This window comes from Somniosus microcephalus, chromosome 8 (genome assembly GCF_052327205.1).
Source record: "Somniosus microcephalus isolate GS21.2 chromosome 8, FLI_Smic_1.0, whole genome shotgun sequence".
NCBI lineage: Eukaryota > Metazoa > Chordata > Chondrichthyes > Squaliformes > Somniosidae > Somniosus > Somniosus microcephalus.
Window position 1 is genome coordinate 60,861,795 of NC_140994.1, and position 27,282 is coordinate 60,889,076.

At 41.7% G+C, this 27,282-nt stretch overlaps 2 protein-coding genes across 5 annotated transcripts in view; one reads left to right on the forward strand and one right to left on the reverse strand.

Moving 5' to 3' along the window:
• LOC147113551 (cytoplasmic polyadenylation element-binding protein 3-like) overlaps window positions 1-16,783 on the reverse strand; it is a 63,496-nt gene extending 46,713 nt beyond the window's left edge. The window contains exons 1-2 of one of the 3 annotated variants that reach the window (XM_085994772.1): window positions 16,569-16,783; window positions 13,857-14,623 (exon numbers count right to left, since the gene is read on the reverse strand). In XM_085994772.1, the coding sequence (XP_085850898.1) occupies window positions 13,857-14,612 (756 nt within the window). In that variant the 5' untranslated portion in view covers window positions 14,613-14,623; window positions 16,569-16,783. Of the gene's footprint in view, window positions 1-13,856; window positions 14,624-14,819; window positions 15,356-15,379; window positions 15,684-16,568 lie in introns of those variants that run through there. The other 2 variants (XM_085994771.1, XM_085994773.1) reach the window with 2 other exon arrangements.
• A 62-nt stretch (window positions 16,784-16,845) lies between these two features.
• Window positions 16,846-27,282, forward strand: part of marchf5 (membrane-associated ring finger (C3HC4) 5) — a 103,139-nt gene continuing 92,702 nt past the window's right edge. Inside the window, exon 1 of one of the 2 annotated variants that reach the window (XM_085994776.1) lies at window positions 16,846-17,298. In XM_085994776.1, coding sequence (XP_085850902.1) covers window positions 17,249-17,298 — 50 coding nt within the window. In that variant the 5' untranslated portion in view covers window positions 16,846-17,248. The remainder of the gene's footprint in view (window positions 17,299-27,282) is intronic. The other variant, XM_085994774.1, reaches the window with a different exon arrangement.

The window sequence follows — 27,282 nt, forward strand, 5'->3', positions numbered from 1 at the left end:
GAGGGTCTAACTAGCTTCATTTGGGTAGAAGCAACAGTTCTGACTTTGAGCAAGAGTGGGTTTAATGGGTTCATACTTCTGAAACATTTCAATATAAACCTATTCGATTCACCTCGGACTTTGTTCCCAATATGCTTGATGGAAGACTTAACATTTTGCATGAGAAATTTTGTCTTAAAACATGAGTCGTACATAATTGAAATCTCAATGGATTTATAACATATTACACAAACAATCCACAAGCACCTTTCTCTAACTGTTTGGCTCATTGTTACCAGTTATCAATGTCATGAATAACAATTCCTTTTGGTTTGTTTGCATATCAGAACTGTTTTTTATTAGACTGTCACAGAATCAAAATGCTGAACAGTTGTGTTATAAGTATTTTTCTATTTTAAGTGCAAGTTTGTCGCACAAACAAATTGAGGATATGGTGAAGATTTCACCCAGCTCTAACTACCGCAAACTCCAAGGAAATGCTTGGGTAAAAGGAGGACACAAAGAGGCTGTCACACTTCCTCAGCGCTAGATTTCTCACTATTTCAATTTCTTCTTTTGTATGTATTCATTTCCTTAATTATTTAAGCGTAAAAAACTTCTTTTTAATGTCACACTTCTGTGTCACAATCAAATTTGTTGCAGTTGATACGGAATAAATTTGTTTATCAACCAAACAAATTTCCTCCAGCTGACTGGGTAACAAGTAAATTTAGTAATTGGTAGATACTCATTAATTTGTTTGAGAACAGGCAGCTAGCTGTAAGGAAAGGAGGAAGGGAGCAAGCATTTATGTAGCACCTTATCACATTCTCAGGATGTCCTAAACTTCTTTTACAATTAATGGTCCAGATTTTCCGATCGGAGGCTTCCTGCATGTGGATGCCTCAGATCTGGAAAGAATCTATGCACTTACCTGCTGGCTCCGTAGGTCCCGACACTCCCGCTCCTGGGCCTCTCCTGGTGTGCACGCGCAGAGGCCCAGGTATCCCAGGGGTGCAGGCGGTTCGCAAGCGTCCCTGGGATCACGTGGGCCATCGGGAACCAATTAAAGGGAATCCCCCTTCACACTTTTGACAGGCCTCTCCGGATGGACCTGTCAAAAGTATGAATGGGGTCACTCAAAAACCACACTAAAAACATTAAATAATAATTTTTTTTTTTTTTATATAAAGTGTTTTTAAAATTAGTTAAAATTACATGAAATTAAATATTTTAAACAAAAAATAATTTTTTTGAAAAAAATTAAAGTTTGTTATGGGGTTAAAAATAAACTTATTTATAATTTAAAAATACTTTTAAAACGGTGAGTGAAAACTTTTTAAAACTCTTATGCTGGTAAAAGCAGGCCTTATGCCTGCTTTTACCAGGCATAAGATTTTTAAGGAATTTCAGCGGGTGGAGGTTCTGCAGAAAGTGGAACTCTCCACCCGCAGAGGCCCTTCTCCAGGGCAGGCGGAGGATCTGTCAAGAGGATTTTTGACAGATCAGAAGTGCCAGTTTTCAGCGCATGCACTTCGCATGCCTGAAACCGGCACTTGCGAGGCCTCTACGGGTGCGTACACAGCTCGTGGGGGTCGGAAAATACGGGCCATTGAATTACATTTCAAGTGCAGTCACTGTTGTTATGCAGGCAAATGTGGCAACCAATTTGCACACAGCAAAGCCCCACAAGCAGCAAATGAATGAATGATCAAATAATTAGTTTTTGGTGTTGGTTGAGGGAGAAACGTTAGCCAGGACATCAGGAGAACTGCCTGCTCTTCTTGAAATAGTGCCATAAGATCCATTACACCCACTTCAGCAGGGAAACTGAAAGATGGCACCTTTGGCAATGCAGCACTCTCAGCCTAGATTATATACCAAGATCGGAGGTGGAATTTCAATCCACAATCTTTTAATTTAAGAGATAAGTGCAACCTGTCAAAGCATTAAAAAAATCCATCCCTTTCATCAGTTATGTTTTTCCCCGGGACTAAAATTTCTAATGTCCAAAAAGGCCTTTTAAATTAAATTAAATAAATTCACAAACAACAGGTTTCACAACATTAAATTTATCCATAGAACTGTTTTTTGTGTCTCGACCTCTCTCAAAAGCCTGGGCTTGCAATGCATGTTCCCCCTTTCAGCTATCAATCTTTCCCTGCAATTCCCTGGATGCTGCAGTCTGAGCCCATGCAGAATTTCCAAGCATGCAACAAGATAATTCTTTCAATGTACAAGTTGAAGACACACTCACATGCAGGACCAACCAAACCGCCCCGCGCCCCCCCCCCCCATATGCAAATTTATTTCAGTTGATTGGCCGATACGCAAATTTGTTGTAATTCAGTAATATGGAATTATCTTGAAAAAGTGAAAGAGCAAGTGACACAAATTGCCCAACCATTTTTGAAAATATTTTTGTTCCTTATTTTTTCCCCTGTCAATCTCCTGAATTCAGCCTAAAAATAAGGTTTCTAACATAATCAAACCCTAAAAAATTATATATCACAATAATATAAACATACTTATCAAAATGTATTTTGTATCAGGGAACTTTCATTTAAGTTTTTAACTGCAGGCCTAAGTCACTCTAATATTCCTGGACTTGAAGTTCCTATCTCTCCACATAGCTAGCTGCCAGCTGAAGGAAGATGATCTAGACTGAGCATGTGCAGTGTGCACAAGGTCCCGGTCCGCACCATGCATCAGTAGGATTGCAAGTGGAAGGCTGCGTCTTTCCTCATCACGTAACACAATGAGTTCTTTTATTTTCCCAACTAATTTCCAAACAAGCTCGTGAACTAATTTTCTATTTCTTCTCCTCAGGTTAATTTAAATTATCAATTGCTATCATTAATTATGAACTGCTTAATATTACCTTAGACAGCAAGAGACACAAACAAATGAGAAATTGCACCTCCTATTGTTTATAACTACAAAAATAAAAATTAAAGTTTGTTCACTGAAATGTTTATTTTTTCCTTAGTGAAAAAGTCTATTGTTCATTTGTTTCCAGTGTTTGAAGAGTCTAGAAGGAGGAGACGTATATACACAAGATTAACCAAGAGATGAAGGACAGGGAGCGAGAGAAACTTTTTTCGCCCAGAGTGCTGTGAGGCTATGGAATGCACTGCTGGAGTTAGTGATTCAGGCAGAGACCATGTCAACCTTTAAGAATAGGTTAGATAGGTGGTTGGAGGAAGAGAGATATGGGAACAAGATGGGCACATGGGATTAGGACCACTGCTCATGTGGAGAATAAACAAGGATTGGTCGCAGTATTGTAATTTCTACATAATTCTATGCGATGTAAAATATGAATTTTGGGATTATCTCAGGTAAATGAACTCTTCGAGGTAAATGTTAGAAATTAGCAAGACAGGCCATTAACAGGAGATCTGCTGTTGTAAACCCCATAGCTCTCCTTCCAGTTCAGTAGAAAAACCCAGAAGCATGTGAAAATTGAATTTACTTGTAGAAAAGCTTGTTAACGTAAACCGCTTTTTTAACATAAAACACATTGGGACTTTTACCAGAGGTAAATGTATTCCGGAAATAAATACTGGAAATGTTTCTTAATGACAGCAAGACTAGCCATTCACAGAGAATGCTACTTGCTACTCGACAAACTTTACAAGAGATGCAAAAACTGCTGAGAGAAGTTTGCTGGTTGAAAGTAAAAATACAGGACTCTCAAAATAAAATGGCAACTACACAACACGTGAACTTTTTAATGCCAGGTTATACTTTTTTGTTATTTATGCAATTTGTTTATTAAAATCAGTATGTTTATTTACCATTCCAAAGTCGCGGTGGCAAAGAGTGGAATCTTTATATTTATAGTAATCTAAGGAAAACAGTATTAATTTTCCAGGACCAAAGATCACTTAATTCAGTATCTCGAAGGAGATCTTGTACATTCATAAAGCTGAACTTCCAGACTGCCCCCCACTGCTGCCAGACCCTAGGAATCCCTCAGCAGTCAAACCGCACAGTCTACCCTCCGCCAAATCCCTGGTTCTCCCTACCTAGTGCTGCAAACTTCCAGACTGTTCTTTCAGTGCTGCCACACTCCAGGATCCCCTCTTGCGTTGCTAAGCACAAAGACCCTATTACAATGGAGGGAAAACTAAAAACCACAGTTCTACCTAATGTCGGGACTATCCCTAGTGGTACCAAAGTTTGGAATTTCTACCCCCCCCACCCCACACACAAATGCTGTTAAACTCCTTGATTTTCGCCCTTGCACAGATCTGCTAAACACTAGGGGTATTCAGTATCGCCCCATTTGGGGCGCAATTATCGGCTGGGTGCAAAGTTTAGCGCCTGGCGCTAATTATCACCTCCAACTGCAAACTTGGCTTCTATCGCCTCTGGAGGTGATCGGAGCGCTAAATCAGGCGCTACACACCTCTCATAAGGCACCAACGCTGAGGCGCTACTGCAGAGCGCTGGCGAAGCTCATGTGATGTCAGTTAGCAATGGAACACAGACACACTGGTGCCGGCCAGTTCTTAAAGGGGAGGGTCGATCTTGCTCTCCATCCATACCCTGCTTGAATCGCGGCATGGAGAGACCTGTACATCAAATCTGCTGGAAAGAACAATGGAGGCGCCCAGGGAAAGAGCGGAGTGCAGCCCCCATAGTCTCTTCTAAATCAATGCAAGGAAGGTCAAATCAAAATGAATCTGCAAAGTGCTGCTCAGTACCCAAAACTTCTTCACACAGCGTTGAATCTCTCCAGAAGTCTCTCTCTCTCTCTCTATGCGTGGTGCAAAAATGTCACCGACAAGAAAAGGCAGGAAGCGGTCGCCTTTAAATAGCGCTCCCTCAGTCCCTTCCCGACTGCAAAACGCTCCCCTCAACCTGTTGTTGCTAGCGGTAGGCAGCGCCACTCAATATCCGGTCCAGGGCGTTGCACGCTCGACTGACGTCACGATCTGCGGGTGCAGGAGATCATGGCGGTAGTGTTTAGCGCCACCGCAAAATGTCTGGTCAATTTCGCAAGCGGTGCAAACATCGCTGCGCCAGGGTGCTAGCTGCTTTGCGCCCCATTAGCGCTAACGGGAGGCGCAAAGCAACCGAATTTTTCTCCCTAGACCTCCAATCTGGTATATTTTACACACTATGTATCCTCAGCTTTAAAAAGGAAATAAAAATTAAATACCTAAAGAAATATATTATAAATTATGGCCAATCTGATTGCCATAGAAAATTGGACAGAATTACAGAACTTAAATTCCTAAAACACTGGCTAAATTTCCAGAATACCACGTAATAATAGAATTTGACATGTGCAGTTAATGCAAGTCATGACTCCGATAAACACATTGTGCGTTACATAGCATAACTGCTCTATTGTGCGTTACATAGCATAACAGCTCTATTGTAATAGCGTGTCCTGACCCACTATAAGCACCGCCATGAGATCTAGTAACAAAATAAGGAGGTACAACTGCATTCATTTCCTTTTATCTGTCAGGTTATACAAATTTGTCACACTCCATTGACAAATTTCATGCACAAAACAGCAACAAATCATAAATGAATGGGAATGCAACTAATAGCAAAGAGAAAGTGAGCAAATCAAATGACTTGAAATATTTTATGATGGCACCCATCATCTTGCCTTCTCCATGAAAACTTATGACTGAAAATAAGGTATGTAATATAACATTAAATTAACCTGTACTTAAAGCTTCTTTTACAACCAACAGCAGACCGGGCCATTAACAGATCATGCGAGGACTTACCTTTTGAGAGACTCACCCCTCCAATGGAAAATTAACAAGCATCCCTCAGCCCCTCAAACCCATGAGAAACCATTTTTTAAAGACAATTAATTTTTTTTTTGTCTAAAGCCTCAAAAGGTAACATTCAATTTTGCGAGGTAATGTCCCTGGAAAAAATGCTTGAAGTTATATTCAAAGGTTTCAAAATGTAACCCTCATATTTGTAATATACTCTAAATGATAATAGATGCTACCTTTCCTTCTTTTATAGTCTAAGAACTCTATCACAACGACTATTCATATAAACAGATGTTAAGAGATAGTAAAAGACAAACAGTAAACAGATAGTGAAGAGGTGTTCCCCATATTGCACTATTGCAGAAATATGTTTGTTTAAGTCTAACTATTTTTTGATTGGTTCCTAGAAAAATACTTGCGCTGGGGAGATCTCTTACAAACCGGTTTCCAAATTCTGTCAATGCAGTTATGCATCCCTCACCCCATCATCCCCAAGCCTTTGCAGCAGTTAACACCTGGCTCACCATGAGCAACGCCACAGAGATCTGCTAATATAATTAAAAGCCTTGAGCTTGTGCCTTGTGCACCTGTTCCACATGCGAGGCAACACATTACATGCAAAACAATTTTTTTTACAAAACCGGTTATTGACCTGGAGCCTGCAATTTACCAGTGGTTACTCCTGCCATTTGAGTGACTTCAGCGGTTTATAAGAAAACACAAATTACCTGGGTTTATCAATTTAGAACAGTGGCCTTGGGAATAGGTCACTTTGGCAGCTAGACATCCCAACCATTCTCCAAGCCACTCTCGGGTAAGACCACAGGAGATCCGGTAAACAAATTGTACAAATGATCTCCCATGGCACCAGTTAAGAGAAGGAAAGAACTTGAGCAGGACTCTGGAAATAATTAATGTTTTTAACACAAATGACTATCTGCAAGGGTGGCATATGTGTTGAGCCAGAAATATTGAATATTTGACACGCACACACTAATAAAAATTTAGGCAGTCGGATTCAGAAAACTGACATATCAGTTACATGAGAAATTGTTCAAATCTGTATTTATCCAATTTGTATTAAATAAACCAATGTATCTGAATACATTACATGAACTAATGATACCGATCCCAGTTTCAACCAACAGAAAATGCTAATTAGATTTTCTTAAAGGTCTTCTCAAGACCAACCCATTATGAAAACTTCATACCTAGAACATCACATGGGGAGACCATACCGTGGATACTGAGTTTAAGTGATAATCCAGAAATAGAGAGATTAATTAATTTGTATATTCTTTTCCTTTCTGAAGATATCTGCAATAGTACTTGGTGTGGCTTAAAGGTCTGCTTAAAAATACATGCTCTGCTTAAACATGTTTAATTTCAAGGACACCTATTCAGAACCTCTCTCTAAGTTGGAATAATGATGGTGACACAGTTTCAGACACACATTTGCCAATTATGTGCCCAGTCTGCAAGTTTATTAATGTCTTCCTATAATTTGTTGCAGTCCTTCTCAGTATTAACTATCCCTCTCCCCCCGCACACAATTTGGTGTCATCCACACATTTAGAAATAGTGTTTGATTCCAAAGTCTAAATCATTGATATAAATTGTTAACAATGGTCCCAGCACTGATCCTCGTGAAACACCACTTCCCACCTTCTGCCACTTTGAATAACTACCCTTTACTCCTGCTCTTTCTGCTTTCTGTCTTGAAGCCAGCTAGCTATCCATTCTGCTACTTGTCCCCTGACTCCACATTCGCTGACCTTATTCATTAGTCTATTATATGGTACCTTATCGAAGGCCTTACCCTTATCTACTCTCTGTTACCACTTCAAAAAATTCAATGAGGTTGGTCAAGCAAGACTTTCCCTTTTGAAATCCATGCTATTTATTATTATATTTTTGATTTCTTGATGTTCTTCTATTTTCTCCTTTAGTAGGGATTCCATTATTTTTCCTACCACCGATGTTAAGCTGACTGGTCTATAATTCCCTGGACATGTACTACCTCCCTTCTTAAATGTAGGTATTATGTTAGCTATCCACCAGTCCTCTGGCACTACACCTTGTTCTAACAAATTATTAAATATATGTAGTAATGCCTCTGCTATCTCCTCCCTAGATTCTTTTAAAATACGCGGATGTAATCCGTCCGGACCAGGGGTTTTATCCTCTTTGAGTTTGATTAGTTTATTTAATATATCTCCTCTTTATTTTAAATGCAATTATCTCATTACTAATCTCATCATCCAATGTCATGTCCGCCTGTTTTATTCTCCCTGGTAAATACTGAAGCGAAGTAATTATTTAATATTTCTGCCATATCTCTATTGCTGCCTGTGGTATTATTCTGTCCATCCCTTAGTGGTCCTATTCCCATCCCAACCTTTTTTTTATTTATGTGCCTGTAAAATATTTTACTATTTTGCTTTATGTTCCTTGATAATTTAATTTCGTAGTTCCTCTTTGCCTTCCAAATTGTTTTTTGACTTCTCTCCTAATCTCTTCGTATTCTCGCTGATCATGCTCTCCCCTGCTGTCCATGTACTTAATATATGCCGCTTTCCTTACCCTCAATTTTTCCCTTACGGCTTTATTCATCCATGGTGTCTCATCAGTGTTTAGCTTGTTTTTGTTTTTTTAGTGGAACATATTTTTCCTGGATTAAAGAAAGATGGAAAGGCTTACTCTGATCTAACACTAAACACTATTCTGTAAATGATTCACAAGAATACAGAATGGCTCAACAGTTCTAGATCAGAACTGTAAAAAGGAATCTGAAGTCTTCTAAACTACAGCACAACTAACATATAAAATTCATTAGTTATCCACCTGTATGGCAATTGTGAATGTGTATTTAAAGTGACTCCAGCATCAACTCCAGTGACATGAATACTAGGGTATCACTACAAAATCACGTTACAGAAAATGTTACTGCTAATGTTCTGCAGTATTTATGTGGTAAATGTAACCACGTAACTATTTCAAGACAAGTCCTCCTGATGGAATGATTACTAATCCACTCCAAGTCATTTGTCATCCCAAAACATCAAACTCTGAAGGCTACACTTGTTTTTTGAAAAATACTTGGTGACCCAGTGGCTGAAATCATTTTGTATTGTTGCAAGAATGAGAGAGCGCATAAGCAAGAGGAGTGATAGAAAAAAAAGCATAAGAGAGATAGAAGAGTAAGTGCATGAGCTAGGGAGGGTGGTGAGAACACAAGCAAGAGACAGAGAGTATGCACACAAGGCAGTGAGAGAGAGGCATGATAGAGAGAGTGCACAAGCACAAATAGGAGGGAGGAAGAGAAAGGAGAGGACGCACGAGAGGGATAGAGTATGTCAAAGAGTATGAGAGTGGAGGAAGTTGGGACTGTAATCTAGCTACAAAGCAAGAAAGGGCACACACACAAGTGTACAAGAGAATGAGGAAGGGAGCACAGCAGATACAGAGCGCAAGGGAGAAAGCACACACAAACGAGAGGGGAAAGGATAGGGCAGGGTGAGACACTGTGGGGGAGGATGGACAGCATGCAAAACACAGCGCGCGCGCTTAAGACTAATGGAGCGCGAGAAACACAAGAAAAGAGCATGTGTGCACAAGTGTGAGCAGAAGGAAAGAGGGAGTGACAAAAAATATGCATGGACAGCAGGAGAGAGGGTGTATGGGAATATAGCATCAGCACATTTGGATGGCAAGCGAGGAGTTGCGAGCGGAGAGACAGTGCATGTGCATAGTGGGGAGAGGAAGCAGGCACGTGGAGGGAGGAAGCGAGCACATGGGGAGTGTGGGCAGACAAAGTGCTTATGGGGAAAAGCAGCACAAGGAGGAAGTGAGGGAGAGTGCAAGTGAACACAGAGGAGAAAGCGAGTGCACAAGAGATTACACAAGTGAGGCTTGAGGCAGAGAATTGGAAAGGTAGGGGTGCAAGAGGGCAAAGGGGGAAGGGGCACGAGAGAGAGAAAAAGAGGGAGCATGCACGAGAGTGAGCATGGCGAGAGGGAGGAGCCACCACCGAGCCCAGGAGGGGCGGGGGGAGGAGATGATAGGCCAAGAGAGCAAGAGTTGACAGGACAGGAGTGGGATGAGGAAGAGCTGCAGAGAGAGCAGGAAAGAGGAACAGGAGTTGAGGGAGTCAGCGAGGTTCGTAGCAAAGAGCCAGGGTTGGGGGGTAGGAGAAGGAGCCCAGAAAAATGTGGTTAGTGGGGGGGTCGCGGGGGGAAGGAAAGAGAAAGGAGGGGTGGAGGAGCCGCCGAGAAGGTAGGTGGAGCAACCAAGAGTAGAAGGGAGACACGGAGGAGCTGAGGGTGCCAAGTTTAACACAGTGTCATGCCAGGGGGTCTGCTGAGCATGTGCTCCAGAGAGGGGGGGGGGGGGGGGGGAAGACTCTGAATAGAAAGAGAAAGGAAGGTAAAGAGAAAGGTGAGGAAGAGTAAAAGCGCATTGGGGACAGGATTTCAAGTACATGGTTGGCTGCAAAGCAAAAAAGCCACATTGGTTTCAAGTTTTCTTGCATGGTGTCCCTATAGAGAGAATATCTGAACAAATTATGTTTTTTTTTACAAAAAAGCTCATGGTTTTTTGACAGTATACTATTTATTTTACTGTCTCTTCAGTATTAAATTTTTAAGCAGCCCTGCCTTAAGGCTTTACAATGCACCAGTTAGACAACAGTTACTATTGTGTTTTTAGTGACGTCCTATACGAAGATAAACGCATTAGAAAGGTTACAGGAAAGAGCAGCAAGACTGATTCTAAATGAACCAATTGAGCATGGGACAGTTGTGGTAAGGGGATACCTAGGGGTCAAAAAAGGGGCTATGGATGGATATGGGGAGGAGGTTGAAGTGCAGGATCACTTCCGTGTTGGGGCCTGGTAAGCAAAAGGGGATGATGGCAATTTGCCCTTATTCTCCAGCACCCCCCTCCTCACAACTTCCAGAACCTAGAATTCCACAATTCAGCTGGACTCCAGCCTCCCCCTCCATGCTCCAAAATCCCCATCTCGGTCCTGCTAGATCCCAGGATCCTCCCTTCCCAGATCTCCCCTCAATCCGAAGTTTCCCTTGAATCCCTCAGCCGGTTATCCCAAATGTTAGGACCTGCCCAAGAGTTCTTAGAGCCTTCCTATTTAGTGTTATTGGGACCTGCATCAAAATGCAGCTAGGCCCGGGACCCCAACCCAGTACTTCCAAGGCCTGGCCCTCTTTCCCATTACGTATAGGTCCCAGGGTTTTGCCAAATGCAAAGTTAATGCACCTAGCAATACTACTTAGCATAACACTTCTGGTTTAAAAAAACTTCTGAATCACTGTGAGCAACAGAGAGAAAGATCTGCTGGTGCATATATGTACGTATGCATGGATGGGGCGACAGAAAGTTGTGAACAGGGGTGTGGGGCATGCATTTCCCATTTACAAACTTTACTTCTTGTAGTCACCATTTTTGGTCATGATTTTGTCTCAACTTTTTACATTATAAATTGCTGTGTCAACAATTCCCATTCAATTTTGCTGTCACCTGTCCCAATGTTGTTGCAGGCGGTGGTCACTAGGTGGCTTTGTGGAGCAAGTTTTCTAATCCGGTGGCCATCATCACCTTGTATATTAAAAACCTTCATATATTTTAACCTACTGAGCAACCCCATGGGTAATTATATATACACACGCACAAAAATGTAAATCCCTACAACTCCAATTTTTCATTCAAATGACATTCATAAACCCACACAATTGACAATTCATAACCTCTCAGTTTATGTCATTTGATGCTTCTAAACTCAGATTTTTTTTTGATGATTATACATCGCTACACCAAGCATTCCATTAGGAAGTAAAGTATCCATGACTTACTTCTGGCTGGTCACCTCAAATAGATCGTTTTCATAGCTTATCAGATGCATTAAGGATATGCAATTACTGCATTTGCAAATAGACTTCACAGCTAGGTCAATTCAAATACTAAATCTACCAAAAATTGACCAACTGGTTAACCCAGCAATACACCTCATTTAATCTCGTCATTCAGATCCTGTTCTAAGAGGAACACTGTTGCAGTAAACGCCCTGAATTATACAGTCCCATTCAGAGGCAATGTTCTGTACCAGCTTAAAGCAATCTCAGCCACCTTGGGTTAATTCCATATCGACTACATTAATAAGTCAAGTTGTATCATATTATAAATATGCATATTTGATTACTTCAGTAATTGAACATTCACTTAAAAGCTGCCAGACAAAAGTCTTAATTTTGCACAATATTATGGATGTATTTCAACACACATACAATGTCAGAATATGTAGGCTTTTAATTGGAGAATGGATTACCACAGGTGAACAAAAAACAGCAAACTAGACCTTGCACTGCATTTCTTAATTACAAAAATTAATCAGCATGTGGTAAACTTCCACGCAACTGTAACAATGATACATGGTCTCCATTTCCTCATCCTCCATTTCACATCACTGAGCAGAACAGGCTTTGTACATCAACACATACGGTTTAACACTACTTACTGATATGCCACTCTAAGCGAAAATTGCAACCATGACTTGCATTTCAGATGACCCTGATAGAATATAGTGAAGGTGATGATAACCATTGAGATAATTTATCAAGGTCACATACATAACAAAATCCACCACTACAGGCCGTATGAACTGCATCAGCATTATTTTAGGGCTTGCTATCGCAAAACTGAACAGGGCTGAACCTCTCATTTCCAGTGTTTTCAGACTGATTTTTATACAAGAACACTGAACATTTGGAATCCAATGATAAAAATGGATGTTTAGCATTCGGTCATATCACAAAGATTATATGCAAATAATGAAACATACGTCAGCATCTAGGAATTAAGAATGTGTTTTGTCAATAGATTACATTTTACCACCATAGAAAATTCCCATAAGTAATCGTTGATTTTTATTTATTAGGATTATTTGGGTATATCCATATAACATCGCATCCCTGGGGCCACTTAAATTGTTCTTTTCCTGCTGCATGCTCCATTAACAAGTGCATGCAATGCAGAATTCGACTTATTTGTTCAGGTTCTGCGCAATGGTGCAGGGTGTCAATCTCTCCACAATTTGCTATTAATTTCAAGACTTTGATTCTATATGAAGTTACAGTAAAGGATTTTGTCCCAGCAAAATTTTAACTTCTGAACCAGCTGTTGTGTCACTTTAAAAAAAAATTAAATGTAGAAAGCTGGAAATTGGTGCATATACAAGGACAAGTCATACAATATACACAGCTCCAATAATAGAGGGTAGGATGAACAAAGGAAGCATCTTCGTATTTTTTAAGCTCAGTTTAATGCTGAATATTTCTCTTCACACTGTGCAAATATTTACAGTAAATATGTGTAGCATAGAAATGACTGTACATCTGCGCTTTATGGCAACTGGAATAGTGTATGATGATGGCATTTTGCTCCACCTCTAAATGTTTGACGTCAAAACAATTGTCCAGCAAAGCGGCCTTAAAAAGATGAAGGGCGAGTTATCCCAATAATGCTAAATTTAACAATTAGACAAAAATAAACGCTGTAGAGATTCTTCAATAATTGTAATCTTGGCTGACCACTGTGGAGGCCTACTGGATGACGGTCTTGTCTATAGTTAATGGTTCTAAATATAGGCAGCCCAGCTACTGTTTTCTTTTTTCTTAAAATCATAATAAATATCCAGTTGAACACATTTACAATCAGCCAATGAACAACGGCAGGGATAATCTCAATTTTAGCGTTGAAGCAAAAATTATACGGCAACATAATGAAAATGTTGTATAAATTAAAAACCAGTATTGAGGCCAGCTGGGCCCACTGTTTCCAGCCAATTTTTTTTTTTTTTTATAAAAAAAGGGGGGCCTACAGAGATTCTTCGTGTTGGACAGTGACAAGGACATGATCTATTATTCTCATCTACTGAAGATGTATTTAGGTTGAGCTGTGCAATTGACTAGCCGAAAGTAACAGATGTGATATTTGCACTGCAATGTCAAGCCCCATTAAAGATGGCACTACAATATGGCTGTGAAGGTCATGTCCTACTGCGTCTTTTGTACATTTGGTATGAATGAAATATTCGAGGTCGGATTACTGTACCTGAAATTGCAACATGCCGTTGCTGTTGTCCGTCCTAAAGGCGTTGTCGTCCATCCAAGACTTGGGAGTTAGTGTGGGTGCAGTCCGAGGGAATTTAGGAGGGGCGATCACGTTGCTGGAGAAGGGTTTCTTTAGCGGAGAGATGGGGTTGAGGGGGGACGGCACCCCGACGGTTCGCCGGGGATCCCTGGCTTGCAGCCCGCTCCAAGGGTTGGGGGCAGTGCTCCAGGTCGTATTCTGGTGGTTGTTCCAAGCCGAGGAGGGCTTGCTTGTCATGATGGGCTGGTGGCTGTAGGCGCTGCGTTGGGCGAAGGGAGCCTGCGGGCTGACGGGCGATCTCCTCTGCTGCTGTTGCTGGGCTTGTTGGTGGTGCTGTGTCTGCTGAGCCAGACCCATCTGAGGCGAGAAGGTGCCACCGAAAACCGGGTTGACGTGAGTGAAATTTTGGAACAGCATCGTCCCGTTCACGGGCGGGATCCCTTGGAAAAAACTGTCATCTACGGTGTTGGTGGTGCCTGTCGACCACGTACTGAACGAAGGGGACAAGGAGGTACCAGGCTCCTGGGGTTGAAAGCTCAAGCCGGGCAAAATTGGCGATTCCATCTGCGCTTTCTCTTTATTCTGGGCAGAAACCGGGGTGTTTATACTCACGGAGCTCTCTTCTGATTTGGGGGTGTCGGCGGCTTCGGTGCTTTGCTCTGACCTTGGCGAAAGCTGCTGGGGTTTGCTTTTGTCCATCAGTAAATCATCCTGCATGGTTTGCGTAGCTGAAACAGGAAAAAACAAAGACGCGTTATTATTAGCTGTGTTCTGGTACTTCACCGCTGGCGAAAATCCTGTATTATTGCTAGGTGACTGTAAAGCAAATCTGTAATCCCCCATTTAGCAGAGGGGTGGTGGTGGGGGCGGGGGAAGGCAATATTAATAGTTCTTCTCTTTTTAAAGAATGAGTAGCAGCTTCACCCTTTCGTGTTCTGGTTTCCCCTCAGAATGAGAGATTTGGGATGCGGGCACAGATATTCACCAATTTCGCCACGTCTTTCTTTACACCGGAACTTCAGCTCTCACCCGCAATGTGAAACTGATTCTTGTTCCTGTTCAAGAGCTTTCAAAGCCCTTTGCTAATTTACATACGTCAATAAATAGTGCAGCGTCCTTCAGAAGGTTAAAATGTATTTTAAAATTTAAAAAACACAATCATTTAAAAGACCTAACATTAAATTTACAGTCCAGCGGATGGATTTGTGTCACTGGAGCACAGTCAATCTAAAATAAAATATCTGGTGTTACAGCTGTGGGCACCATACTGCATTTTATTTCAAGTCCCTAACACACTTGGGGGGGGGGGGGAAGGGAGGGATGAACAAACAGCCTGCCTAATTTAAGTAAACAAGCATCTGTTTTGCACGAAATTAACTTCAAACCTTAAAATGAGTAGGCGATTCGTTTCAAACACGATTTTATTACAAAATAGCTGGGTTAAACCACCCTTAAAAGAAACAGAACCACATTTGACACGTAACTTGTGACCTTGTCCATTTTTCCCGTCTGCAATATTGTTGACACGAATTATGTTTCTAGCACCGGGCGCAATGACATCTTAAAATATCCCGAAAGCTCTTGCATATCGCCGTTTTCTCATGCAGTATATTTACGCCATTTATCCACAATAACTAATGGCTTATTTCATAAAATGGCTCCTTGGTTTGCATGTTATTACAAGCCAAACGACGATTGGACAACTCATAATTTCACTTTCTATGGACAATTTCAGAAAAAAAGACCGACACCAAAGTGACAATATCTGCAATACTGTAAAGCATTTTATGATGCCACGCGTGACGATCTCGACTCGAGTCTTTAATCTGACAGTCGTACAAACCAACAATCAAATTAAAATGTTCTCAGGTTAACATATGTCAAGTTTGCACGTGCATTTTTAACAAAACAATTAATTCTATTGTCACCAAAACCAGAGCCTCAAGGTCATAGTCAACTCGTATCCACGTTCATATCATATATTGCCAGTTTCATCATCATTTTTATATAGCAACAGAGAGAATAAGAAATGGCGAGCGTTCACCAAGAAATAGAGTATTATTGTATTGTATTATTTTAAACACCATACGGGAAAATCAAAAACGGGTTTCTCTCAAACTGAAGGGCGTAAATGCCAAACGCGCTTTCAAAGACTGTATTGTTACCCAAACATATAGTCTAATAATGTTTATTTTTATTTAGTAAAAATAAGGAAAGCAAAACGGTCAGCTTTACGAGTAAATGACAGGCAAAATAGTAATTTAAGTTAATCGATCAACCTAAACAATCTGTATTTATATATAAATAAAAGAAGAAATATCAAATACATTAACCAATGAAAACATATTTGCCCGATTCGCAAGCTGTTATACAGCAGTGTTTTATAATGGAAAGGTCAATTTGGGCCCTTGCAATGGTCAAGGTCACAAGAAACGTATCTATTATCAATAATATGCTTAATGACATGATTGATTGATTCATTCTGTTAGGATAGTGGAAAGCTAACAAAGTACAGCCTTTAATATTTTGCGCTATAATTAACATCTGGTTCATACATCCTTCTATTTACTTAGATTATATGTTGTTTTATCCTTTAAAAAGGTAATTTTTGGATCTAACAGTCGCTTGCTTATAGATTCCCAATCTTGCCTTGACAACCAAAAACAATGTTACCTTAGTGTGAACCCTTGAAATAGTTTGTAAGGAAAATATGCCAATTCTTTTCTGGTGCGCAATGCAAACTTCCAAACGTTTTACCCAACTAGCCATGGACCAAGCAAACCCAGACTGTGGAGTCCCCTCCGTGCGCGTGCACAGGTGAATGGGGCGAAGCGGTGCATTGCGGCAAATGCAGTTCTCGGCGGGCCGGCGTTGCGCGGCTGCGGGCGGTGTTATGGGCGAGAATGGAACTACATCTCCCAGCGTGCCCAGCGGCGTGGACTCCTCCGCATCGCGTGTGGCGGAGCGCGCATTTCCGCTTGGCCCAGCGCTATTATTACCTCACAGTCGGTGAATGGAGGCCGCAGCTCGGAAGTCGTAATTTTGTGTTTTTGAAACAAACACACGTTTTAAAATCGGCGCATTGTACAAGAGGGAGGTGTTGAGGGGGGGGGGTTGGAAAAAAAAGTTTAATGGTGTGTGGGGCTGTAAGTTAAGAGCGTTTCTCCTGGCGCTGTTCTTCAGCTCCCCCTCCCTCCAGGCTTGTTCGCACCGAGAGTTTTTTTATTGTTCGCCGAGACATTTCGAGCAGATCGCGGGGGTGGCTTAGGCCAGAGGCGAGGCCTAGTTCAAGCCTGCACATGAACCTCCTTAAATAAACCAGTGAACACACAAAGGTAGCGGATTCCTGGAAAATGTCAGGCGGCGCGGATCTCACGGCTGTTGCAGCGCAACCGCTCGATAGGTGAGTAAGTAGTCAGGATGAAATGAGTAATTCAGATCACCATGGTGAGGATGTGTCCGCCTGCGGCCCGGGGCCTTGTCAAGATAAGTTATATTCGCTGACTTTCGGTTCACAAGTGATCTAGTCGGGCAGCAGCTCATGTATTGCAGTGTGGCGATGCACTTTGATTGGGTTGAGTGATCAGTCGCCGTATTCCGGTTGATGCAATGCTTTTGGTCTTGGAAGAAGTGTTTTTATTTTACGAGTTGACCGCTCGTGGCTTTGCTCACGAACAAAAACAAATTACTTTATTCATAAGAAAAAAAATGCAAATGTTGGAAATTCATATTTATTATAAGTCTTGCATTATGCATTTTATGATTCTATTGTTTTAGTAGAACTTTATAATCAATGGAAAGAAAATAGAATTTATATTCAGCTTGTGATTCTGGTGATAGGTTCTTGACTGAATGGTATTATTGGTCAGGCGTTTATACGGGAGTTTGTCATTTAAAAAAAAATAATGTAAACAATTGCTACTGTTCAGTGTCATTATGTATCTGTTTTCGGGAAACATTTTCTGCACACGCCCTGATATAAATATTTCTGAAGAGGATGCAACATGAGGGCTTTTGCTGTTAATTTACATTTTAAAATAGATTTGTAGAGTTCTGTTTCCATTAAAATATTTGATACTTAACTTTTTGGGAACCTTATTGTCCAATAAACTGTACATAATATAAATATACTTTTAAGAGTACATTAAAGAGTGCCATTCTCCTTACATATGTGGATAATAATGGAACTAAAAAATGTTTACTATACCACAGGACCATCTGAATCTTGAAGTGTTAACGGTCTTGATGCCAGTGGTTTTCTGCAATTATATAGAGATGTTTTGGTGAATTTGGTGAAGTCGGTCTATAATTTGTACATTAGTTTGATCACTTTAATTTTCATAGGCAATTGATTGAACAAAATTCCATTAAAACATTCCAACAAGTCTGTTTTGTGGTTGTTGAGTAAATGTGGGTTCTAATGCTAGCTATGTATGGTGGTGGGGAAAACAATTTTTGCCTTTCTCTTTGATGTTTCGGTCCAACCGTTCAGGACTTTTCACAGCAAAAAGATCTTGTTTGTTAATAGTTGAGAAACTAAACAACACAAAAAAATTCCTAAACAGATTAACTGGCCATATATGTAATTTACTGTTCATAGCGCCTTGTCTACAAATTGGCTGCATTGTTTGCCTACGCCACAAGAATGACTACACTTCAAAATTAATTGTTTGTGGAGTGCTTTGGGACATTCTGGGGATGTGAAAAGCACTATATGAATGCAATTTCACTTATTTTTTTCTTCATTGTATCAAGGATGTTTGATCCTGTTTTCCAGTCGGGCAGTTAACTATTTGAGCTTGATTGTGCAGCTCAGAGTACCAACAGGCTATTCAATGAAGTGATATTCTGCATAGCAATTTCCTGTATAATGGGGATGAGGGGAGCCACATACACTCACAAGGAGTCACCCCGCACCGCTATCATGCACCTCCTTTTGGTCAGTTACAGAAAGCCATTGGGGGAAGCTTCGAACTATAGGAGTTTGCAGCACAGTAAGGGACCATTCAGTTGGTTAGAGCAATCAAATAATTTCCCACTGCCCACCCTCACCCTTTCCATTGGTAATGGAGGCACTAATTTCAGATTATCAATAGAACAAAGAGGGGGGTAGGAGAATTTTTATGCAGAGCATTGTTGGGGCATGGAATATCCTACCGGAAGCAGTGGTTGCAAATCAATAAAAGAAAAATTGGAAAGGATTTAGGAAAAGGGCAGGGAAAGTGGTTCTTTCGGAGAGCTAGCAAATACCCATAGGGCCAAATGGCCTCCCTCTGTTCTGCAAAATTCTATTCTTTACGCTATGATCTTGGGTTCTCCACGAAAATGCTGATTTATTATAAACATTGGCATGTTCTGGAAAGGCTGTACCGTTATTTAAGTTTGCAGGATTGAACTGAAGTACTTGATTTAAACATGTATTTAAGTGGAATCTTAATGCTGCAGAAATACTTGGAAAGGAGGAGATGAAAAGTATTTTAAATGATAGCAAGTTTTATGTAGTAAATTAATACTTGTGAGCACTTTGTAGCAACAGTAATTGTCGGTGCTGGAGGTTGCTTACTTTAAAAACAAAGAATACTTCATTACAGCTTTTCTCTAATGCCATGTACAAGGTGGCCTACTCCCATACCTTTGTCAGTTTTTGCACTACAACTGGCTACTAGGAGGTGCACAAGAAATTTAAATGTTATTATTTTTAATTGTCTCTTCTGTTTCTTTCCTGCATTTCTCGACACGCCATAGTGAAATATCTTGCCAACTGGTGGAGGCAAATGTCCACAATGGAAACCTTACATTCGGGGATCCTGCCCTGCATCATTGGGGACCTGGGATGGAGAGTGTTGGACAGAGGTGTCAATAGCCGACGATGTCCTCCTAAGCCACTTTTATAGACAACTGGGCTGTGTGTACATTCTGCGGCCTGGCAGAAAATGTTTTTCATATTTAGTTGCAGCGTCCAAGATTGCAGCCCCTTGTTTACTATTTCGAGGGCTGCCCCTCGACTTCTAGCTAAATTTGAGTCCATCACACACGGTGATCTTTGGCCACCTGGTACGTAGGGGCAGATTGGAGGACCTTCTGGTGGGTCTGCTTGGGCTTGGTCAAAACCGTCATTGATAGGTTCAGGATGTCTCAGATCCGCGGAGAGGGTTGCTCCGACTGCTTGCCCCTCTTTCACAGTTTGATCCCTGGTGGCCCTGGAGAGGGATCCTGCGGTGTCCGCTGGTATGCTTGAGGTCTTCTGCAGCCGAATGTCACTGCAGGACATTAATTGTATTATTGACAAAACAAACTGGATTATGATTTTTGCATTATTTTATTTGTACGTACCTTAGTTTGAATGGACAAGTTAGGCTAGTGGTGCCCTCCTCCTCCTAAGGAGAGCACTTGTGATGTTTTTGTTCTGGTGGCATTGGGTTAACTCAGTGCCCTTCTAACGGTCGGCCCAAAATAGACCTTTCTGTCTTAAATAACTGATGACTTGACACTTTGGGAATTAGAGTCAACTTGCTACTCCCTGGTGTATTGCCACTGGGCTAATTTAGACTAACACAAAGTGAGAATTATTGGATAATAAAATATGGTACAAATGGTGGGATGTATAAACAGACAGCATAATATAGAAGTAGAATTTTAAGGCGGTGGAGGTTTTCCAGTATATGTAACTTATAGTTCAGGATTTTTCCCTTTGATATCTTGTCAGGTGAGTGAACTTCCAAATTTCCAATTTGTCAGCGTCCTTTCTGTAAATTATAGGATGTCCCACCATGAGGAACTGCATTCCACATTAGATTATCATTGTAAAATCACTGATAATTTTTTGATATTAGCTGGACAATAAATATCCACCAAACATTATACCAACAGTGATTTCACTAGTTGCAGGTGTGGAGTTCAGCAATTGTTGTCTCCCTAAAATGACAGTTTCCCATCCCTGGCAGCATCCTAGTGAATCTGTGCTCTACATTCTCAGTGGTTATAATGTCCTTTCTGGAATGGAGCAACAAAACTGCACAGAGTACTCTAACTGTGGTCTAACCATTTTTTTGTACAAATATATTATTACTTATTTATTCATGTACCCAATACCCTTTATTTATAAAATTCAAAATGGCTTTATCTACCTGCAGTCACACTTTCAGGGAATTATGTATTTGAATCCCTAGGTCTCTTTGTTCACACACACCCTTCAACATCTTACCATTGAGTATATACTCATTCCTTATTTTTCCTTCCAAAATGTGTGACTTCACATTTATCCACTTTAAATTATATCAGGCCATTCCACAAACCTGGCTGTTTTCCTGAAGTCTGTTGAGGTCCTCCCCCAATTTCTGTGCCATTGGTGAATTTTGAGATTGTGTTCCCTGTACCCAAGTTCAAACCATCTATATATAGCAAGAACAAAAGTGGACCTAGCATTATCTCTATTATCACTGAGTGGTCCTACCTTCCCTAACTATTCTAAATGGTGTATTGGGATACACGATTTCCAACCCTTCTCTAATCCAAGCAATATGTATTTGCTACCTTTTTGTTTCCTGACTGTCAACCAAGTTTCTATCCAGCTGCTACATTTTTTCATACCATAGGCCTGAATCTTTCTAACAAGACTCTTGTGAAGCACCTTATCGAGGGCCTTATGAAAATTTATATACACTACATTGACTGCATTTCCTTTATCCAGTTGGTCACTTCAAAACACAAATTCTTTAAGCATAAGTTGCATTTAACAAATCTAAGTTGGCTGGCCTTGACTAACTCATGCATTTCTAAATGCTCACTAATTTTATCTCGAATTATGGATTAAAGGAGTTTGCCAACAACTGATATACTAAATGGTCTATAGTTACCCAGTTCATCCTTCTCTCCCTTCTTGAATAAAGGTGTTACATTAGCTACTCTCCAATCATCCAAGAGCACAAATGTCATATTTCAGAAGGATTATAAAGTTGTGGTTGAAACCTTTGCTGTCTCTTTTGACTTTCAACAGCTTAATCTATATGCCATCAGGAGTTCTGGTGTTTCTTTTTTTTTTCCTGCTGTTATCTCTAACTATAATACCACATTCTCTGTTATATTCTTTTTATAAAAAAAAGGCTCCCTGATGGTTCAGCAAGTCATAGAGTCATAGAGTTTTACAGCACAGAAAGAGGCCCTTCGGCCCATCGTGTCTGCGCCGCCCATCCCTCCCTGTCCAGTCTAATCCCATTTTCCAGCATTTGGTCCATAGCCTTGTATGCAATGGCATTTCAAGTGCTCATCCAAATGCTTCTTGAATGTTGTGAGGGTTCCTGCCTCTACCACCCTTTCAGGCAGTGAGTTCCAGCTTCCAACCACCCTCTGGGTGAAAAAGTTCCTCCTCAAATCCCCTCTAAATCTCCTGCCCCTTACCCTGAATCTGTGCCCCCTTGTTATTGACCCCCCTACTAAGGGGAAAAGTTCCTCTTTATCTACCCTATCTATGCCCCTCATCATTTTGTACACCTCAATCAGGTCCCCCCTCAGCCTTCTTTGCTCCAAGGAAAACAACCCCAGCTTGTCCAGTCTCTCTTCATAGCTGAGGCGCTCCATCCCAGGTAACATCCTGGTGAATCTTCTCTGCACCCTCTCCAAAGCAATCACATCCTTCCTATAGTGAGGCGACCAGAACTGCACACAGTACTCCAGCTGTGGCCTCACCAGCGTTTTGTACAGCTCCATCATAACCTCCCTGCTCTTATATTCTATGCCTCTGCTAATGAAGGCAAGTATCCCATAAGCCTTTTTAACCACCTTATCTACCTGTTCTGCTGCCTTCAGGGAATTATGTACATGTACACCAAGGTCCCTCTGACCCTCTGTACTTCCTAGGGTCCTACCACTCATTGTGTATTCCCTTGCCTTATTTGTCCGTCCAAAATGCATCACCTCACACTTTTTTCCGGGTTAAATTCCATTTGCCACTTTTCCGCCCATCTGACCAACCCGTTAATATTGTCCTGTAGCCTGAGGCTTTCCTCCTCGCAATTTACCACCCCACCAATTTTCGTGTCATCCGCGAACTTACTGATCATACCCTTTACATTCTCATCCAAATCATTAATGTAGATCACAAACAGCAAGGGACCCAGCACCGATCCCTGAGGTACCCCACTGGACACAGGCTTCCAGTCACAAAAGCAACCTTCGACCATCACCCTCTGCCTCCTGCCACTCAGCCAGTTTAGGATCCAACGCGCCAAGGCCCCCTGGATCCCATGGGCTCTTACCTTCTTGACCAGTCTCCTATGCGGGACCTTGTCAAAAGCTTTACTGAAGTCCATGTAAACCACATCCACAGCATTTCCCTCATCCACACACCTAGTCACCCCCTCGAAAAATTCAATCAGATTGGTCAGACATGATTTACCCTTGACAAAGCCATGCTGACTATCCCCGATTAATCCTTGCCTCTCCAAGTGGAGACTAATTTTGTCCCTCAGAATTTTTTCCAATAATTTCCCTACCACAGATGTTAGGCTCACTGGCCTGTAATTCCCTGGTTTATCCCTGCTACCCTTCTTGAATAATGGTACTACGTTAGCTGTTCTCCAGTCCTCTGGTACATCCCCTGTGGCCAGAGAGGTTCTGAAAATTTGTGTCAGAGCCCCTGCAATCTCCTCCTTTGCCTCACACAACAGCCTGGGATACATCTCGTCCGGGCCTGGGGATTTATCCACTTTTTGGCCTGCTAAAACCGCTAGTACCTCCTCCCTCTCGATGCTAATATGTTCAAGTATGTCACAGTCCCCTTGCCCAACTTCTATATCTACATCGTCTTTCTCCATAGTGAACACTGAGGCAAAAAATTCATTTAAAACCCCACCTACTTCATCTGGCTCTACACACAGCTTGCCACTTTGGTCCCTAATGGGCCCTACCCTTTCCCTGGTTATCCTCTTGCCCTTAATATACTTATAAAACATCTTAGGATTTTCCTTTATTTTGCTCGCCAGTGTTATTTCATGGCCCCTCCTCGCCCTCCTAATTTCCTTTTTAAGTATGCCCCTGCACCTCCTATACTCCTCTAGGGCTTCCACCGTCTTTTGTCTTTTGTACCTGCCAAAAGCCCCCCTTTTTTTCCTAATGCATTTTTGTATATCCTTTGTCATCCAAGGTTCCCTTTGCTTGTTGGTCCCACCCTTGACCTTTACAGGAACATGTTGGTGTTGTACTCTCTCTATTTCCCTTCTGAAAGCCTCCCACTGTTTTGATGTGGATTTTCCTATAAGTAGCTGCTCCCAGTCCACTTTTGCCAGATCCTGTCTTATCTTATTAAAATCGGCCTTCCCCCAATTTAGAACCCTGATTTCCGGGCCGTCTTTGTCTTTTTCCATGACCACCTTAAATCTCACCGAATTGTGGTCACTATCGCCAAAGTGCTCTCCTACAGACACTTCCACCACCTGCCCGGCTACATTCCCTAGAATTAGGTCCAGTACCGCCCCCTCTCTTGTAGGACTTTCTACATGTTGGCTCAAAAAGCTTTCCTGGATGCACTTTAAGAATTCTGCTCCCTCCAAGCCTTTCACACTCTGACTATCCCAATTTATATTGGGGAAGTTGAAATCCCCCACTATTACTACCCTATTATTTTCACACTTTTCTGATATCTGCCTGCATATCTGTTCCTCTATCTCCCCCTGACTGTTTGGGGGCCTATAGTACACTCCCAGCAAGGTGCTTGACCCCTTTTTGTTTTTAAGTTCTACCCATATGGCCTCATTAGAGGAACCCGCTAATATATCATCCCTCCTTACAGCAGTAATAGACTCCTTAATTAATATTGCAACACCCCCTCCCCTTTTACACCCCCCTCTGTCTCGCCTGAAGATTCTATACCCCGGAATATTTAGCTGCCAGTCCTGACCCTCCCTCAACCATGTCTCCGTGATAGCAACAATATCGTACTCCCATGTGTTCAACAACAACTTCAGTTCATCCACCTTATTTGCAAGACTCCTTGCATTAAAATAAATGCCTTCCAGCCCTGCCATATTCCCTTTTGCCTTCACATCTTTGCTCTGCCTTCCCTGCTGACTTGTTTTTTCCTCCTTATTTGGCTGTACATCACCCCCTACTATAGCTCCACTCTGTATCCCATCCCCCTGCCGAATTAGTTTAAACCCCCCCCAGCAGTGCTAGCAAACCTCCCCGCAAGGATATTGGTTCCCAGTTTATCCAGTGAGCCACACAGACCAAGAAGGTCCTTTGTTCAATCCCCGGTTTGTGTTGAAGTTAACTGATCTCAGTTGGGGTGGAGGTATAGGTGCTACAGTTGGGCTCGGTGTTCTTTAATTCAAGAGGGGAAAATTGGCCAGGGTTCCTTGTCCAATGAACTCCGCTGGATGTACTTTGTACGGACGCCCAGTGAGAAAGGGTTGGCTGCGATGCCAGCCAAGTAGCTGGTCAGAAAGCCTGGTGACACTTGCACAATGATAGGCACTTGAGAGAGGTATTAGAGGGTTACTGGTGCCCATGGAGCTGCATCACAGCAACAATTTGTAAGCTTCAAGAGAGGAATTAAGAGCATTTTGTGAAAAAGGGAGTACTTTGGACCAAAAGTACTTCTGTGGACTTTCCTTCCCCTTGAAACACTGGAACAGTTGTATCTGTAAAATTGCACTTCTGGTAGCCTTCAGGTTTCCCATCGCTAATTTCTAATAAAATTGCGGGCTCATGTAGCTTTAAATCATAGCTGGTTGTGTATTCTAAAACAGCTGTAATGATGTCAAAACTTCATAAGTAGGAGTAGCTGGAATATTTATCTGTACAAAGCTGTATAGACCACCTGCTGCTTATTTTATAGTGGAGTAATCCAGTCTTTTAGCATTGACTGTTGTTATCATGCATCAGTACATTAAGTACTGGTCTAGACACAAAAGGCATCAAGGGGTATGGGGAGAGAGCAGGAATATGGTATTGAGATAGAGGATCAGCCATGATCATATTGAATGGCGGAGCAGGCTCGACGGGCCGAATGGCCTACTCCTGTTCCTATTTTTCTATGTTTCTAACTTATCTTGTTTCTCGAGGCTGTGCATGTAGATACTTGATTTGGGCTAAAATTTGGATAAATGTAATTTCGAACATTAACTGCCTATAGGTACAACTTAAGAAATGGTTAAAATAAAAACAGAAAATGCTGGAAATACTCAGCAGGTCAGGCAGCATCTGTGGAGAGAGAAACAGAGTTAACGTTTCAGGTCGATGACCCTTCGTCAGAAGCAGTATTTTGCTTAAGAAATGGTTCTTGGTTAAAACAATTTAAAATACTTCTGTTTATAAGATTAACCAAAAAAAATATTTCTCTTCCCCTTTTCCGGTCAGGTGAAGAAGACTGTTTTGGGCTGTAAAGTTTTATACTGCTAGTATCGATTACTAATTATTTTCTAATGGGAGTTACTTTTCTACAATGCAAATTTTTCTCTTCAGGTGTCATGCATTAACCTGGCTGAGAAGCAGTAAAACTCGCCCAGTAAAACCGGTAAAACTCACCCAGTGAGGGTGGGGTTACTCACACAGAAACATTAGTACAGGTAATACATAGCTAGGATTCCAGCTTGATAGCAAAATACTGCAGATGTTGGAAATCCGAAATAACAGAAAATGCTGGAAAAACTCAGCAGGTCAGGCAACATCCGTGGAGAGAAATTTGAGTTGACGTTTCGGGTTGGACCCTTCTTCAAAACTGGAAAGAAAAGAAACTAGATCGGAGGCAGGGCTGCGATCGGACAAAAGAATAAAAGAAACAAAAGAAGTAAAAGAGATTAGAAGCTAGACGAGATAGTAATAGGCTGGGATTAGGTGTAACGTGTACTGGCAGGGCAAAAGATAGCTGCCAGGTGTGAGAGAGAAACAAAAGGAAAAGGGGGGGGGAAAGGAGTGGAACAATTACAAGAGAAAATGAAATGGGGGCCGAGCTTATGATCTGAAATTGTTGAACTCGATATTGAGTCCGGAAGGCTGCAGACTGCCTAATCGGAAGATGAGGTGCTGTTCCTCGAGTTTACGTTGAGCTTCCGTGGAACAATACAAGAGGCCAAGGACGGTGAGGTCCGAGTGGGAATGGAGCGGTGAATTAAAATGACAGGCGACCGGAAGCTCGGGGTCACCCTTACGGACTGAACGGAGGTGTTCTGCAAAGCGGTCACCCAATCTGCGTTTGGTCTCCCCAATGTAGAGGAGACCGCATCGTGAGCAGCGAATACAGTATACTAGATTGCGATCTAGTATACTGTATTCGCTGCTCACGATGCGGTCTCTACATTGGGGAGACCAAACGCAGATTGGGTGACCGCTTTGCGGAACACCTCCGTTCAGTCCGTAAGGGTGACCCCGAGCTTCCGGTCGCCTGTCATTT